The following is an 18,433-nucleotide window of genomic DNA, read 5'->3' as shown; positions in this document are numbered from 1 at the left end:
TATTTTTTCGGTGCTAAAACCCTTTCGGCCGAAAGTGCCTTTTTAACCATTTTCGGCCGATAATTTTCGGTGGCCGAATATTCGGTGCATCTCTAATTATAAGGGTTTACCTTGCAAACCAAAGGATAACTTTAATTCTGAGGCAGTAAAAAAAAAAGTATTGTATTTGTTACAGAGGTAAGCCCTTACTGCTTATGAAGTTATTGGCTGTCATTTCAAACAACAAGGCGGTGCATTCTGTCATTTCAGTCTGGTCCTCTCTAAACAGCTATGCAGGAACAGGTTTCTCAACCGCCACATGTCGGAGCGATTAACTGTTGAAGGTGTCTTTACTTTCATTTTGATGGTGTCATTTTGATCCGAAAGCTGCATTCACGTGATACGCACTGCTTCATCTAATTGGTTGCGTGTTGAAAGGTCAGTGGTAACGAGGGGTAGCGCTTCTACGCGGCAATGCCAGCATAGAGAGGTTTCACTGCCTGTCACTCCGTGCATACAGATGTTATCAGGACTGACATCTTAACAATTGTTACTTTAGAGTAAACATGATGATAAACTTGACTGAAATATCTTGAAACATGATTTGCCCCTAGAGATAAACTCTCAACTTGTGGTAAACACTGTAGCTGTAAATTATGTTTTTACGAAGTGCATTTTGCATTTAAAGTTTAAATAGACCACAAATATGCTGTCAACCACTGGTCTCTTGGTTAGAACCTCAGTAAAATGGCTGCTGTTGGTTTATGTGCAACCTTCTGGGCATCCGTGATATAAAAAACCCTGGTGTTGCATTGTGTGCTTATGTGAGGAAGGCGATGAAAAGGTCAGTTTACCCTGAAGGAGAGCTACAGTGAGACTATAGCAATAAGCCAAACCACAAAGTCTGCTCTCTGCAGTACTATTAGCAGTTTATGGAGCTTGTAACAAAGAGGCTGTGTTGCATAACAAGATAAAAGGGATATTTTATGGGATTGAATGCACCTCATGATGAGATAGCCCTTGTTTATTGGCATTGTATTCATTGTGAATTGCTACCTGTGCATTGCTACCTGTGAACAGGCCGATGATCATCTTTGAATTGGTCGGGATTTGCTGTAACCAGGGAAATTGTTTGTATTGTCACTCGCCATCACAAAGTAGATTCAGCTGTGTCAGTCTGAGGCCGCTGGCACCCTTTTGGACTGCGCAAACCCCGGCCAATGAGGCCTAAAATGCAAAGATTTACTGCTGCAACACCTCGGCCTGAAAGACAGCCCTGGCTTTTACTGAGGCGGCCCTGAGGGAGGCAGGCTGAGGAAGATGGAGAACACGAGGAGGAGGGGGGAGGGGGAGGCTGATGACTAAAGAAAGAGCTGGAAAAGAAAGTTGTGTATCAGTGTGGCTTAAAATGGAAGAAGTTATTTGAGGAAAAAATTGAATTTGTGTTTCTGGCGACATACAATCTACTCCTGCAGATTGCTAAAGGAAATATCCACTCTTTGTCTTTCAGTTTTTGTATCATCATTCTCTGATGTTTCATGCTTTTCAAGAGCTTATTTATGATCAAACCAAAAGCACAATAGAGCGGTGCAGGAATGAGTCCTTAAAGCCGGAAATCAGTTAGCACTTTTCCACTTCCAGTTCCCTCATCTCGAAGTTAAGGATTTTTGAATGTCTTTGTGGTAAGATGCCTGATATATGGTTTATGGACAACACAAGTTTAAGAGCTATACAAAATAGAATACTTAAGTAATTAATTACCCAACTGGTGAATGTCCGAAGCTTCTATGCGTAAAACGGCTGTTTCTAACAAGTGACTGAATAAACGACTAAACGCCATCTTTCCGACACGAGTTCCCTTCGCCTAGTGTTGGGGACCAAGCCCCCAGAAAATGTCTGCAGTGGCCAAACGGTGGCACGACATGTTCTGAGTCAGTCTGTGTTCCCATTGACTTACATTTTGAAAGAGATGTCTGAAAATCAGCTGATATCTTTTTGAAACTTAATGAACTACCCACTAAGACCAGTTTTATAGCCCTTATTTTTAGACCGGCCGTTTGGAGGCAGGGCTTAAGCAAAACGCAAGTGCGCAAGCTCTATGGATCCAGATATAGGTACTTTTGTTCTCGATAGTCAGGCTATTTTGGCTTAATGCGCCACTGAGCAACTTTCATAGGAGTGATCGGGGTCATGCCTTCAACACACTGACTCTATACTGTTTTCGTTTTGCAGTTGCAATCGAGATTATTCAACCCCCATCGCACATGAGGTTTATTCGTTATATATACAATTTCTCCGCTGTTTGCAATAAACAAATTACAAAATAACACTTCAAACAGTTCAATTAAACTAACATTATAAGGGTCTTTGTCAACATTTAACAGAAAATGCTACTTTAATGAGTACTGCAGTCTCAAAATATTCAACCCCTTCATGACATTTTCTAAGATTTCCTGATAGTTGACTGAATCCATCGTGCCCTCCACACGCTGCAGGTTTCCAGTGCCAGAGGCAGCAAAGCAGCCCCAGAGCATCACTGAGCCAAGCCATGCTTCACTGTAGGCAGGGTGTTCTTTTCAGCATATGCTTCATTCTTATTCCTCCAGACATACCGTTGATCCATAGGCCGAAACGTTCCAGTTTTGTTTAATCACTCCACAGAACAGAATTCCAATATCTATCTATCTATCTATCTATCTATCTATCTATCTATCTATCTATCTATCTATCTATCTATCTATCTATCTATCTATCTATCTATCTATCTATCTATCTAACTATCACAAAAGTTACATTCGTCTCAGTTGACTTCACAGTTTGTACAGAATATCAGTATGACAATACGACACCCTCAATACTGTGGCATATTTATATGGGTTTGTGCATATTGGAGCCAACTTTTCTTGTGATTTTCAGTTAGTAGTGGTGTATGTCTTGGAGTTGGGGCAAGGAGTTTTTAGTATGTACCTTACTGCAGGGGTTCCCAAAGTGGGGGATAATAAAAATTGATAATTTTTTAAATAATTTTAATTGTTTTATCATTATTAATAATAACGTTTGCATAGACATTTTCAGGGGCGGACTAGCCATCTGTGTAATTTCCCCGCAACGAGGCTCCCCCTTTGACAATCCACTAGCGCAGTGTTTGTGCGGAAAACTGAAATTCAATCAATAAATCAATGTTTATTTATATAGCCCAATATCACAAATGTTACATTTGTCTCAGTGGACTTCACAGTTTGTACAGAATATCAGTATGACAATACGACACCCTCTGTCCTTAGACCCTAACATCGTACAAGGAAAAACTTCCGGAGAAAACCCCTAGTTTAAAGGGAAAAATGGGAAAAACCTCAGGGAGAGCAACAGAGGAGGGATCCCTCTCCCAGGACGGACAGACGTGCAATAGATTCCGTGTGTAAATTGAAAAGATAATACATTTGCAACATAGGTAGTCCAAATGTTTGGAAATGCATGTGTGTATAATAGGAAGATGAATCCACGAGGATATCCATCCAGGACTTATGATCCAGGACCACAGCCACGACTCAAGATCCAGGACTCGCGATCCATGACACAGGACCGCAGGATCATCAATGACTCCGGATCCCGGCGTATATAGACACCAAAAAGAAAGACATTTGGGGAAGCTGGGTTAATCGGAACATGAGAGTACACAGGTATAGACAGAGAGAAGGAAGAAGTAAGATGTCCCCCGACAAACTAAGCCTATATCAGCAAAACTAGGGGCTGAATCTAATCAGCCCTAACTATAAGCTTTATCAAAAAGGAAGGTCTTAAGCGCACTCTTAAAAACGGATAGGGTGTCTGCCGTCCGAACACAAACTGGAAGCTGATTCCACAAAAGTGGAGCTTGATAAGAAAAGGCTCTGGCTCCCATTGTACTTTTAGAGACTCTAGGAACAACCAACAACCCTGCATTCTTGGAACGCAATGCCCTAGTAGGACAATAGGGTATAATGAGTTATTTAAGGTAAGATGGCGCCTGCCCATTAAGGGCTTTGTAGGCGAGAAGAAGAATTTTAAATTATATCCTGTGTTCTATAGGGAGCCAGTGTAAGGCAGCCAGAACAGGAGTAATGTGGTCCCTTTTCCTAACTCTGGTTAGTACATGAGCTGCAGCATTTTGAATCAGCTGAAGCGACTTGACTGACTTCTTGGTACACCCTGATAATAAGGAGTTACAATAATCCAGCCTTGAAGTAACAAATGCATAGACTAGTTTCTCTGCATCGTTTTGAGGCAAGATATGCCTGATTTTTGCAATGTTACGTAGATGGAAGTAGGCGGTCCTTGAAATTGATTTTATGTGGGTGTTAAAGGATAAATCCTGATCAAATATAACACCAAGATTCCTTACAGTCTCACTGGAGGCCAAAATAATGCCATCCATAGTTGGTATATCTTTAGATAATTTGTTTCGTAGATTCTTTGGGCCAAGTACAATAACTTCAGTTTTCGTCGTGTTTAACATCAAAACATTTAAGGTCATCCACGTTTTTAAGTCCTTGAGGCAGTCTTGAATTTTATTTAGATGATTAATTTCATCAGGCTTGATTGATAAATATAGTTGAGTATCATCCGCATAACAATGAAAAAATATTAATTTACTAGCACCCCCCCCCCCTGAAAAGTTTGGGAACCCCTGCCTTACTGTACAAACTGAAATCTCAGTGCCTGCTTCAAGCCAGTCTTGCTGCAGGTGTTTGGCAGTCACCCAAGGGTTTTTGACCACTTGCGTCCTCAGGAATCTGGTGGCACGTCCAGCTAGTATAGCCACTGTTCCTTTAACTTTGAACTTGCAACCTATGCTTTTAACAGTATCTATAGAAACATTCAGTGCTTTTGCTACCCTTTTGTATCCTTTTCCTTGTGTATGCAAGGCAAGGATCTATTCTCTGAACCTTTTGGACAATGATTTTGCCATATTTCTAACATGCAATTAAACGTCACTTTCAACAAACCCCTAGCCAGTCCAGGTATTTATGTGTTCATTCTCAACAAGCACACCTGAACTAATGAAGCCCTTGATTAGTTGCACCAGATGTGCTTGAGACTGCAGTAGTCAATAAAAGTAGCATTTTCGGTTGAAAGTGGATACAACCCTTTTAATATTAGTTTCATTGGACTACTTAAACAGTTATTGTGTAATTTTGTTTATTGCAAACAGAAATTGTGTATTTTGCCTCTAAACCTAAATGTGCAATGGGGGTTGAATAATTTAGATTGAATTGTACATCCATGGTGATGACGCGCAGCCATTGGACCATAGTTTGTTTATAACATTACCATAGCGGTTTACTTCTGGCGATTGCATTTACGCTTCAAAAATAATAAAGTGGTGTAACTGTGTGTAGAACATCTTGTTTAACAAACGTAAGTTCCACTGTGATGCAAACTTCCAGGTCGGCCTACAAAAATAAGTAATTACTGCACCATTCTATATATGTCGTGTTGCTGCTTTAAATATTCTTTGGCCTCTGTGTAGTGATATTAGTGTCTCTGCCTTTTTCTTTTCAATGCTTTCCTCATGGGATTATTGTTGAATAGGTGAAAAATAGTGGAGCCACACTCTAATCTTAGCATGACACAAGCCCAGCAATGCATGCCCCACTGCCAGCAGCCGTTTAAATGTTTCAGGGTGAATATTTTATTAAACTCCAGTTCCTCTTTGCTATCAAAATGCCAATGTTTAAACAGCACTGTCATCCACTTGGTTGTGGCGATAGTAGAAAATAGGATTCAGGACTGGGTCTAGGGTTGCGTTTGATCACATCTGACAGGGGTAGCAAAGATATTTGTTGTTTACTCGACACTGTGAGTCAGTAGGAAAGCGCAGAAAAAGCCTTTGAAGCAAAAAAGAGCCCTTTCAGAAGCATGCAGATTCATCAATAAAAGATAAGGAGAGGAAAGCAGCGAGGAAATGAGATGGTGAGGCGGAGACAATAAAAAAGATGAGATAGCCTATTTCTTTTTATTGATCCATGGGCCCGATGGGAGGGGCTCTTAGTTAGGAATTAGTATGTGTTACAGCAAGATAATGTTTCCCACCTTTTACATGAAAATAGACGTGCTGTACATACAAATAACAACAAACTAATAGTCATTTTTTCATTATCAGCTAATCATACAAGAAGAACATAACAAACTACAAATTGATCCTATTAACAAATAGTATCAGTAGCTCATTATTCTGTGCCATAGAGCTAGCAATTTCCCCATAGACCCCCATGTTAAAATGCAAAACTTTACAGCAGAAATGTACATGTTCACAGTTTAAAAATAATTGTTTTGGTCTCTATAGCCAATCTATATCTATCTACAACTTTAGGTAGTTGTTTTTCTTATATAACTTAACTGTTTTCATTATGTTTTTAGCTAGGAATTAGACTACCAAGATGGGTCAAAAGGTCAAATAACAAAATCAAAGCTACAAGTAACACCTTTTTGAAAAGTCACACCTTCAACATATCATTTAAATAAAAAAAATAATATATTTTTCATATTCATTATTTAATTTGATTTGTTTTTTGACAGCGTTCAAGCTCTACAGTGTGGGGGGGCCTCAGGACTTATTTTGCATAAATATCTTAATGAGTTCCCATAAAGCCTTGACAACTGATTCAGCTGCTGTTGGTCTTTATCTTCAACAGTGTAGCAGTGCGACAGTTGGCTTGTTAAAGAAAGAACAGTGTGTCTTTTAGTTTCAGAATTTAAAAAAGGTCTAAAGCGATTGCCAAGCTTAACTTTTCTGTGATTCAAACCGCATGTTTAGCTGATGATGTCTGCATTTATTCTTGTGACTGTCGTCAGATCACGTGTATTTCTTATATTCATCTTTCTTCCCAGGTGCGAAACTAATTTACAAAAGCACAGATTGCATACATCTCGAGAGTTTCTCAATCTGCTTGCCTTTCCTTAAGGTACATGAACCTGTTTTTGTCCCGCAGGCCAACCTGAACGACTCCCATAACCAGATGGTGGTCCACTGGGCTGGAGAGAAGAGCAATGTCATCGTGGCTCTAGCTCGAGACAGCGCAGGAGCCACCGGGCCCAAAACCAGCTCTGTGAGTACACCTGAACACAGCCCAGATACCAGATACTGGGAAACTTAAGCCAGCACAACCATAGCCGCTTTCACACCAAGTACTTAGCCGGTGCTTGTCCCCGGTACTTGTCCCCCCAAACTCTTTAGTCCCTCGACCTGTCCTAGTAGATCGCGTTCTCACCGGAATAAGTACTTTTTAAGGATTAGGCAAATTAAGCCGCTGACGTCACTTCTTCTTCTTCTTCTTCTGCTTTGGGTTTACTGGCCGGCCGGAAACAACTTCACAGCGTATACTGCCAGCCCCACCTGCTGTGCATGAGGCGTTTGTCCAGCTTCCTCAGACATTATGGAGTTGACTGAAGTTGTGGTTTTTGTGCTCATGTTATAGAGCTTGGTAACTGAGTTATTTAAGCAAACTAGGGATATGACACAACTAGGGATATGACACACACACATTCGACTGGTGACAAGTTAGTCTCTCTCCGTTGGTGCACTGGGCTAATGCGTGCAAATAAAATGGTTTTACGGGCCGCAGTTTGCAATTCGCACAGCCAATCAGCAATGGTTAGCGTGGCCGGCACACCCACGAACCATTTCCTCCCCAGGAAAGTACTACCTCTCTAGCAGGAACTATCTGGGGGTGAGAAGGTTCGTGCGAACTAGGGACTAGGCCCAGATCCTTTTTGGTGTGACACCAAATCTTCGGCCTACTTGGGGGGGAAAAGTGCTCCGGTGTGAAAGCGCCTCATAACTTCAACCTTAACCCCCCTATCCGGCTGAATGCTAGTCGCTAATTTCCTCCTATAAACCAACAACAGAAGGTGTGTGTAACATGTTTCTCATGTTCCGGTAATGTTTTTATTGCTGAGCCAAAGATGAAGTGCTCCATCTGCTACTGCTACGCACGCACGCACGCACGCAAGCACACAGCATTTCTCTTCTTTATCAGTTTCTGTTTACCTTCCCTGCTGGGCCTCTCATCAGCTTCCTACAAGTTAAGAGACACAAACTCTCTTAAATGGTTTGCTTATAAGGGGTTTTAAGGCCAATTTGGTTTAAAACTGTTATCATGTATAGTAAAAGTCCATATTTTCCTCAAAGGTTCAAGAAACCTCAGAATTAAAGAACACAATGTTAGACGATCTGTTTTCATCAGCTTTAGGATATGTGCATCTGATAACTGCCAATCTCGCTGAAATAAACACAAGGAATACACACTACCCAGTGTGATCCAAAGTGTTGTGGTCTTCACAATTATAAAAATGAATATTCAAAAAGTATTCCATGGTGTTTTCTGACAGAGAAAACGGATATTTGTTGTCCAGAGCTGAAGGTATTTCGACCAGAGTTCTTTCTGTGGATTGATATGACTGCACATAGTCCCTTGATCCTCCTTTGCAACGGTCATGTTATCCTTAGCTATGTCTATTAACAACCTCGGCAATGTCTAAATTGACTAATCAGAATTGAGTATTCAACTAAGCCGTGTAATACATTTGTAATAATATAGACGCCCTTGAATTTGGAAATTTGACAAATTCTGATATAAAACGATTATCAAGATTCTCCAATCCCAAGTTTTGTTTTGGGCAGGTATCACAATGTCGTTGTTGATTTCTCCCTCTCCTCCCTTTTGTCTTCAGGTCTATGTATCCTATGACTACGGTACATCATTCACACTCGTCTCAGACAAGTTCCAGCTTTCTGGGATCAAGGCCATGGACGGCAGCAAGCAGGTCATCTCCCAGTTCTACCACAGCCCCGCAGACAACAGGAGGGTGAGTCACTGCTGCTGGGCAACCACAGCAATTGGGGCTGGGTCAAAATAAATGCATCCATTCTTCAATGTCCTGAGTTCCCATTTGGGTTATAGGTAACGTCAAAGACAATCATTTTCCATCTTTTAACGATAAGATGAGATAAACCTTTATTTATCCATGCAGGGAAATTCAGGTATGACAGGAGCGACAGCAATAGGAGCAACTCACAGAAAAAGAGAGAATAACAAATGAAATGATTTAATAAATAAAATACAAATAAAAATAACAAAATTATGAATAGGTAAAACAAGGAGCAGTTGAATTTGCATACTTACAGATTTTACAGTGATGGATACCCTTAGGCGCTTTCACACCAAGTATTTTGCCGTACTTAGTTCCCAGCACTTAGTTCCCGGAACTAAAGAGCAGATCGCGTTCACACCGGAATAAGTCCTTGAGGGAGGATTAGGCAAATGAAGCCGCTGACGTCACTTCTTCTTCTTCTGCTTTGGGTTTACTGGCAGGCCGCAAACAACTTCATGGCGTATACTGCCACCCGAAGTCCCTGGCCGGAAGTCCCCGGAGTTGGGGACTGGCTTCTACTGAAGCCTTCCGAGTAAAATCGCCAGAACGCCGACACCTCCTCATCTCCACCGCTCCAATATTTTTTTTTGTGTTGCCATAAATTAGTCTCTCTGCGTTTGTGCGCTATGCTAATGCTAATAATGCTAATGCCAGCAAATACAATGGCGGCTTCACAAAACTTTACCGAGTTTTACGGGGCGTGGTTTGCAATTCGCCCAGCCAATCAGAAATTGGAACCTTTTTCTCCCATGAAAGTACCTGCTCTCTAGCAGGGACTGAAAAGGGGGTAAAAGTTCTCATGAACTAAGTTCTAGTTCCAGATCTTCCACTGGAATTGGCCCTCCGGGCCGGTGGAATTGTATTATCACTGGCCCCACCATTGTAAACACTGGCCCGGAGCATTCGTCCAAAAAAATCGACTAATAATGAAGAAAATTAACACATTTGTTGCAATAGTAATTTATGCACTAACTACATTACTACTTGTACTACAACATTTTAATCATCAGTTCTTCCTCATTTTCCTCAATTGTTCATATTTGGTTTATTAAAATAATGATATTGTGGTCATTGTTAAAAAATGTCTGCTATTATTATGAGTATTATTATTTGTATAATGCGCTTTCTGCCTTCTTGTCATCAGGAGTTAGAAATGTAATAGATTAGATTAGAACCTTCATTATCCTAAACTGCTGGGACATTTCCCTATAGCCAATACCTTTTATATTTTCTACTCTTCACTTACTTGTCAGCATAGGTCGGCATTGATGGACAGAGCCGACAGAAGACCTTGTTTATATTGGCATCATATTGAGAGGTGCAGTGACGCGTCCTAAAACCAGGAAGTAAGCCGCTGGTTCCCTCGACAAAAAGCAATGGGATTTCTCCTCAGGGTTTTGGAAAATAGCTGGAAATAAGGTCTGTGGAAAACGAACCTGTTTGATAAATGCACGTTTTGTTCAGCCGGATAATCTCCACATGTCTACCCTACTTTTAAATTGTTCGAATCATAAATCTAATTGATAGATTATAAAAGCGTTTTAGAACGTCAATTCCATCGATCAAGCTGGCTGTCACTCTCCTTAAATTCCTCCGGTGACTTTCTTTTATTTGAAGATTGTTTTTTGCCCGGCGCTTGGCCGGTTAACGCTGGTATTAAAAACCTTTTTGGCGAATGGTTAGGTGGCGCGATAGTCTGTAGTGAAGGAGCGCGCTCCCGCTCACGGGAGCCTGCTTGCGCTGCGCTCCGCAGTAAACAGCTGTTTGCTTTTCACCCAACAACGACAACCGACTCACAAAACGCTGTGTTATAGCGTTAATAAACAAAACAATTTAACTAAATTGCAAGTCAAAATACCAATGCCACAGAACAATTCTTTTTTTTAAAGCAATATTTTTAGTGGCCCGAGCAAGCAAGTGGAAAGTACGTTATGCTGGCCCGGGGTGTCCAAATAGTGCTTCCGGGCCAGCGGGCCATTTATAATGTCGAGCCCTGCTCTTGTATTCCAGGGTACTGTTCATGCTTAATGAGAGTTACTATTAATATAACTCCTCTGCAGTCCCTTCCTCAACACAAACACATGATGTGTACTAAATGTAGAGGTATATGGATTTGTTTAGGCTCTTTTCAACATACACTTTTAGTTTTTGCAATTGAAGTTTGCAATGTTGGCTTGAACTCCTATATACTGTAGAGACATTCAAGGTTGATCAAGGCTGGGGTGTGTGTGAAACACACAATTGTTTGACACGTTCTGCAGCAAGTCTGAAGACTAAAGTATTTATAGCTGTGAATTGCCACACTTGAAATCATGGCTAAAAGCCAGCAACCATATAGAGGGGCGAGACAACACAATTGCTCAATTGGGGATCATGACTTTTGGTCAACCTTTCCTTCAAGGCATTTATGGTTTGACAGTCCAATACGCACTTTGTTTAAAGCCCACTGCCTTAGGCAAGACTGGAGAATATTAAACAAGTTTAATATTTACTTAAAGAGCACATATTATCTACTTTTCAGGTTCATATCTCTTCATAAGCTCTTTATTTTTCTCATACTGCCTTTGCTGCAGCACCTCTTTTCACCCTCTGTCTGAAACCAGAGCCCAGTCTGTTGTGATTGGTCAACCGCTTAGAAATGCCCCCCCCCTTAGCCTATCACGTTCAATGTGTTGAAGCGCTAGACAATAGCAGCGCAAGCATTTAATAGTGATGTCATTATGTTACGGAAGAAAATAAAGGAGTCTAATGGAGGCGTTTCAGGCAGGGGGGGGAGTGTGTAGGAGAAAAACTCCATCTGGAGGAAACTTTTAGTCTGTGCAGAGCATTTACATGCACAACAACTTGTTTAACACACTATAGGAAAGGGAAAATCACTAAAAAGCACAATAGGTACCATTTGTTATTTGTAAATACTCCTTCACAATGATCCACTGAATGATCCACATGGTTCTGATGCAGTCCTTCACCTTAAAAGCGATTTTAGCTTACCCTAAAGTGAAGCTTTAAAATCCGAGTAGTTTATGCAAATGAACCTCATTCAAACCCCCTACGCGCTGACAGGAAATGTGGGGGAAACCAAACATTGTCATATGCTCATACCACCACATTGAATCAGAATCAGGTTTATTGCCAAGTAGGTTTACACATACAGGGAATTTGCTTTGGTGTTTACTGTAAGAGGAAATAAGTTGTAAGAAAAGAGGCAATTCTAGAACAGTTATAAAAAAGATATTTGAAAAAATACAGCAACATTAAAAATGCTAACACGCAATATAAATGTACATTTCAGCGTGCGGCCCATGTTCTGGGAGTCCGCCCCCCGTTGGCAAAACAAATCTTTAAAAAAATAGAATACATTAACACTTTAAAGTGGAGAGCTGTCCAGATTTTAAAAGAGGTAGCGTCAAACAGAAATTAGCAAAATATTAATTTGTGCATGGCTCACAGTACTAACACGAACAACATATGTTCACATAAAATACATATATATTAACAATGATAAGGTGGCCTGAAGCCTTCCATTGTTCTTTGTTGGCAATTAATGATCATTAAAATTCTGTATCGTTATTACATACAGGATTTGATCTTTCACCAATTAGCTGCTGTGTTCCAGAAGAGCAGGGAACGCAGCATAAAAGCCAAATCTCTGTGTTTGGATAACACACATGGCTTCACTGGCGTGACATTTGTCGGGCTCAGGTGGGTTCAATAAGAGAAAGAGTACAGCAAAGGAGGGGGTAGTGGAGGAGAGGAAGTAAACAGATGAAGCGATGGTGCTGTTCACATATAGGTTACGCAGAAAGAACAAAGAGCAGGATCCCCAATGTCTCTGTGGATAATCTCAGAAAGCACCAGAAGTCCAAGAATCTAGTTCACCATGTTTGATGGCAGAAACAATACTTTGAGTTCAATTCTAAATCAAACTGCCATGTGTTTTCTCCCTGATGTGTCCAAAGCTTTGCATACATGTGTAAATAGAAACTAAAAGTGCGGATTTCCTCAGTTTAGAGATCACTTCTGCAATACCGATACTTGTTTTGAGGCCAGTTGTTCTCTGTATCTGTAAAGGGAGTCAGAAGCTGACCTGAAATGCACCTGATCACACAATAGTTTAGAAACTAAACCCTCTCTGTATTGGACATTGACCTCATCCATAATGTCAGTAGCTTGAATTACCAAATTCTGAGGACTTAGTGATTTTAAACATCACATGGGTGTTTCCTGACTATGATTCCATAGTATGCTATTGGATTGGTCATGAGCTTTAACATTATGTGAAACATTGAAGTAATACACTTATTTACCGTAACTTCTTTCCACGTGCTACATGAGAAGATCCTTATCATTTACATGTCTTTGTGGTAGTGGAGGGAGGAAGTTATTAGCCTATCTTAGCATCAAAACTCAAACTATGTGGCAAAAGCTACCCTGGTGCTCTTCAGAGATATAAATAAACTTCTATAAAGCTCACTTATGAACAATTTGATTTACATTTCTGTTATTAACAGTTTGAAGAATTGAGATAGGTGAAACAATGAGCTTTAAAGGTTATTTTGTCGTGCTAAGCTAGCTCCAGCTCCATACTCACACACAAACATGACAGTTGTATCTATCTTCTGATCTAACTCATACAGAAAGCAATATAGATTATTTCCTTAACTGTTTAACGATGTATTTGGGATAGCTTGTAGTGATAAGGGTAAGTCAAGTTTAATTCCAAGACCCTGCTGGTTGGATTGAAGCCAACCTTGATAATGCTCAGAGAATAACTATCTTCTCAATGCGCATGAATGGGTTCAATCAATGTATTCTAGGAAAGTTAACCATTCACAAATCTGAAATTGCTCTGCATTACCAAATGAACCAATCCCTGATAGAAATACTACTTTTAGAATAATTTAAATATAAATGTAGATTTAGTCACAACCTAGCTTAATATAGTCCTTAATTAGTTAATAGATCTTCTTAACAGAGGAAAGTTAATGTTTTGGAACTGCTTCCTAGTTATTACTCAGTATACTGCACTTCTGTGAACACTTGAACAGCCTCTATTCCCGGTGGGACTGAATTAGCAAAGCTCCCTGTACATTAGTGATCTGGCACCTCAGCTTTCCACCACAACACTGCACTCAGACATCGATGGAGCACCTAAGAAACACTTAAGCACACTTTTGCTTCAGTAACTTGTGTCTTCTGCACTTAATGGAGCTTAATGGAGCAGTCTTACACTTTGACAGAGCTTTTCTCATATAAACCAAACAGGAATCCCTGTGTAAATTCACAAGACGGATTTGAAAATGTTTAGTTTTGAATCTGTATATTGAGTGACACACTACCAATCTCACACACAAAGTTTGGCTTACTTATCATGGTTACTGCTATTCAGATTGTAAAAAGAACTCTGATAATGTCATAGTGGTCATCAGGGTGGGAGAAAACACATTCATAAAAGAAAGCTTAAGGTTGGCATTTCAAAGACATGGGTGTTAACCAGACATGGAGGGTCTAACAAAAACATGCTTTTGAGTTGAATAATGGGACATTTAGGGTCCAATGTTTTTGCAGTTTAGACTGTAAAGGGCACTACAAATCAGGATATCAGAACCTAATGCAATACAAAATATATGTTTTGCGAGTTTTCCAGCATTTTAATTTTCAAACTACATAGCTAGGGCTATTAGCCACTTTTTTTTTTTTAAAGAACCCAAACATTCTGTGAGTTTTTTTATTTTAATAATGTCTGAATGACAGGCTTGGAAACGTCCTAGAGGATATATTAATTGTAAGGTAGCAGTGTGCTGTTCCATGCCTACACATTATTGAGTGGCATTGAGAACACAATGACACAGCACATCAAAGCGAGCTGAGAACAGTAGGATTAGCACATTACCGTTACATAATCTAACTTTTAGGGATGTCCCGATCACCTTTTTTTGCTCCCGATCCGATTCCGATCATTTGATTTTGACAATTTGCCGATACCGATTTTTCCCGATCCGATCTTTATGCAATGCATTAAGAGGAAAAAAAGCATTCAAGTTGTCCCTTAAGGTTATTTTTTTTATTTAAATTGGATATTCTATCCAACATGGATATAGCTTATTTTTTTCACAGCAGCATTGGATCAGTTCAGTTGTGCAGCATTGGATCAAAACAAAAATAAAGCTTATCAGTACTTGTTAGCTTACTGCTACAATTAGACACTGCGCCCTGCCCACTCTGTTGCCAGATTTGAGAGAAATAAGCAACCAGGTCTATGAAAACAAGCCCCAAAGAAGCAACACATACATGATGTTCTGTAATTTGAAACCAAAACTAAGGCCTCAGGATGACTTTAAGACTTGAACATGGTCATCTTTGTTTTGTAACATTGAATACAACATTTTAAAAAAGTATTTAAAAAAAAAAAAAAGAAAAAAAAAAAAAAATCCCGATCCCCGATTTTTTTCTCCCGATTCCGATCTTTTGAAAATCACGTGATCGGCTCCGATCCCCGATCACGTGATCGGATCGGGACATCTCTACTAACTTTGTAAGTAAAAGGACAGGGGAATATGTGCTGATGGGGTTATACATCTTTCAGTATCTCTTAAATTAATATTTAGGCCACCATAATATTCTTAATTGAATCTGGATTCAGTTGACAGGGGTGCTTATCTAGAATCTACTTTAATCGGCTATGTAATAAAGGCAGTGTGGTATGAAAACAAGGGTTAGGGTTGAAATGCTTATCAACTGATTTGACTTGGTGTGAAGGATTTCTGTAGCATTTTAAAATACATTTTGGGAATATGTGAATCAATTAAGTCTAAGAGTCTTGTTTCTTACATGAAATAGATTCCCCCCCACTCGTTCAAATTTTTAAGGCTCTACACATTTCTGAGTACAAATAATCCAAATGAGCAAAGAAATAATGTTTTAATGTCTTGTCGTGAGTTAAATTTTGTATTCTCTTCTTCAGTACCTTTTTGTGGACTCTACCAACAACTACTTGTGGAAGACCTTTGACTTCTGTAAGAGCGTGCAGGGCTTCTCTCTGCCCTTCAAACCCACAGACCTGCTGCTCCACAGCAGATCCTTCAACCTGGTGCTCGGCTATGACAGCTCCCACCCAAACAAACAGGTACCGACTCCACCCTGCATCACATATGTGAATGACAATCCAAATTCACGAGACCGCTTTAAAGGTGTGAAAGGTGTGCTGTCTTTCTGCATTTTATTCACTATTCTTCTATAGACTTTTTTCCAACTTCTATACCATCAGACGTTATTATTTTATGTTAAAGCCACAATCTTATATGAGAAACGTAACATTTAAAAATACAAATATCCTTTTCTAGTATACTTATGCAGTTACCAAGAGAAGAAACTATTGGCTGCTTAGATTTTTCCACGGAAGCTCTTTTTGGTTTCCTTGATTCAAGCACTAGCAGAAACGGGGCCCTCCAGTGTTCTTCTTGTAACATGTGCACGAGCCAAAACAAAAGAATGAGCATGACCTACATTTTTACAGTACACCGTCCCCCTCTCCTCTTCCCCCCCTCCCCCTCCTCCTCCTCTCTCTTCCCCCCCCTGTAGCTGTGGAAATCAGACGACTTTGGGGAGACATGGGTGTTGATCCAAGAACACGTGAAGACCTACTTTTGGTAAGACAACCGCTGTCTCAGCTCACAACAAGTGTTGTATCCTGAATGTTAAAGAATGTCCCTAACTCTGTGCTGCTCTCAGTATACATGTATGGAGGGAAGGGGATATACAACTTTTCAGAAAATAACAATTACATCAGGATCTCTGAAAAGGTATGTTTCCAGTCAGCATTAAATGAATAGCAAATTCTGTCCCCATGAGCTTAAGTGTGATAAATACTCACATTTTCTTTGTTGAATTATGGCTGAATGGTCATTAAATAAGGATCCCAGTGAGCTGCTTAACGGCAGCACAAGGATTTTCACTTTTACAAAAATGCAGCAACTCATCACCTCATTAATTATGAATCTAGGCTAAAAAACGATTTTGTTCAGATGTTAACCCTCAATTTTAACGTTAACATTTTTAGTTCAGTGGTTGGAGCTGGTGGCCTGTCTTTGACAGTTATTTTGCAAATCTAGGATCATTTTTATTTAGACACAACCTCCTATTCATTTCAAAAGCTCTGCCAAATGTGCAGTGATCCATCATCTTTTCAAAAGAGGAAATAAAGGAATAACACATTTCCACCCATTCCGAGCTGCAGAAGATTGCATTTCTTCCATTTAAAAAGTTATTCAAAGGTGATTTTAAGTGACACAACCTTGAAAATACTACTTCTTCTCCAGGAAAATTGACGGATCAGCAAATGATCATTGATTGGAATTGACCTTTAATCTGAATTTAAATGTATTCGACATCTCCTTTTCAAAGCGAGTCCATCCACTTTAAACCAGTCAGAAGAGCATAGAAGGAACACATAATATAATATAGAAAACAAAACAGCTGTTCCTTTTTGGACATATTCATGTAGCAAAGCATTTCTCAAAGTTACAAGCTGATCGAGAAAATATGATGTCACGTCCTTGTTACGATTTTGCTTGACCAACCATGAAGAGACCCTTCAAAGTGATCTGAAAAGAAGATGTGCTTTTTACAAGACATGATTCTGCCCTCCAGTTCATTTCCTGTAGTCCTCGAGCAGCAGCTGCACAGAAGTAAAGTAGAAACAAACTCCCTTAGCTTCGGCAGCAGAGGAGATCAAAGGTGATGAAGATCATCTTGGATCACAGTGAGAACCAGCCGCCCCTCCTCTGTGGGCTGTTTATATTTCATCAGTGCATCAATATGAACATGAATGTCAAAGCCTAACATCAAGTGGTTATACTACATTGAAGAGATGGCTTCTCACCGTCTCACCTCTCATTAGCAGAAGTAGAGAGGGGTGTGAGAAATGTAACTGCAAAGCAAGTCTTGTGAATAATATCAGGAATTACATATTCAAGAATACTTGAAACACTAGCGATGTCTTGGTCAGGTTTGTAGGCCTCCATCCAGATCGGAATCATTTTAATATTTAGTATATGCCTAACCCTAACCCTAAATTAAATAAGATTAAACATTTATTATTATAATATTGACCACTACGCTTTTTTGAAAGCTACAAGATCAAAGTACTGGAGGTCTTGGCTGAAAACACTAAATCCGACATATTTAAAAGACTGATTTGATATGACTGAAGGTTTAATTGGAGAATATCTCCTGACTGATATCTCCTGCTCGAGAGTCAGCTAGAGGCAAAATAGTGGCAGTCTGCTGGAGATGTTTGAACTGCAAAATCACCTGGTCAACTCATGGTTGTTCAACAGAAACATGCCCTTTAATCACATTACTCACACAATAAATATATAATAAGCTGTTGTTGGTTGTAAGTCAATTGTATTCTGCGAAAGCTATGATTTAAAGCTAAAATGGTTGCGTCTCTTTCAGATAAAAAGACTTGTCAGTGTTGAAGCTCAGCCCATCTTTGCATTTTGACTATACCTTTGTGTCAGAAGTCAGTCACTCAAAA

At 39.8% G+C, this 18,433-nt stretch overlaps 1 protein-coding gene across 1 annotated transcript in view; it reads left to right on the top strand.

The window, feature by feature from the left end:
- Nucleotides 1-18,433, top strand: part of sorl1 (sortilin-related receptor, L(DLR class) A repeats containing) — a 122,959-nt gene that overhangs the window by 18,538 nt on the left and 85,988 nt on the right. Inside the window, exons 2-5 of the mRNA XM_079673803.1 lie at nucleotides 6,951-7,067; nucleotides 8,692-8,826; nucleotides 15,857-16,018; nucleotides 16,474-16,541. Coding sequence (XP_079529929.1) covers nucleotides 6,951-7,067; nucleotides 8,692-8,826; nucleotides 15,857-16,018; nucleotides 16,474-16,541 — 482 coding nt within the window. The remainder of the gene's footprint in view (nucleotides 1-6,950; nucleotides 7,068-8,691; nucleotides 8,827-15,856; nucleotides 16,019-16,473; nucleotides 16,542-18,433) is intronic.

This window comes from Notothenia rossii, assembly GCF_949606895.1.
Source record: "Notothenia rossii genome assembly, chromosome: 4".
Taxonomy (NCBI): Eukaryota; Metazoa; Chordata; class Actinopteri; order Perciformes; family Nototheniidae; genus Notothenia; species Notothenia rossii.
The sequence above is the reverse complement of the archived record's forward strand: the minus strand, read 5'-3'. Positions and strand labels throughout refer to the sequence as shown.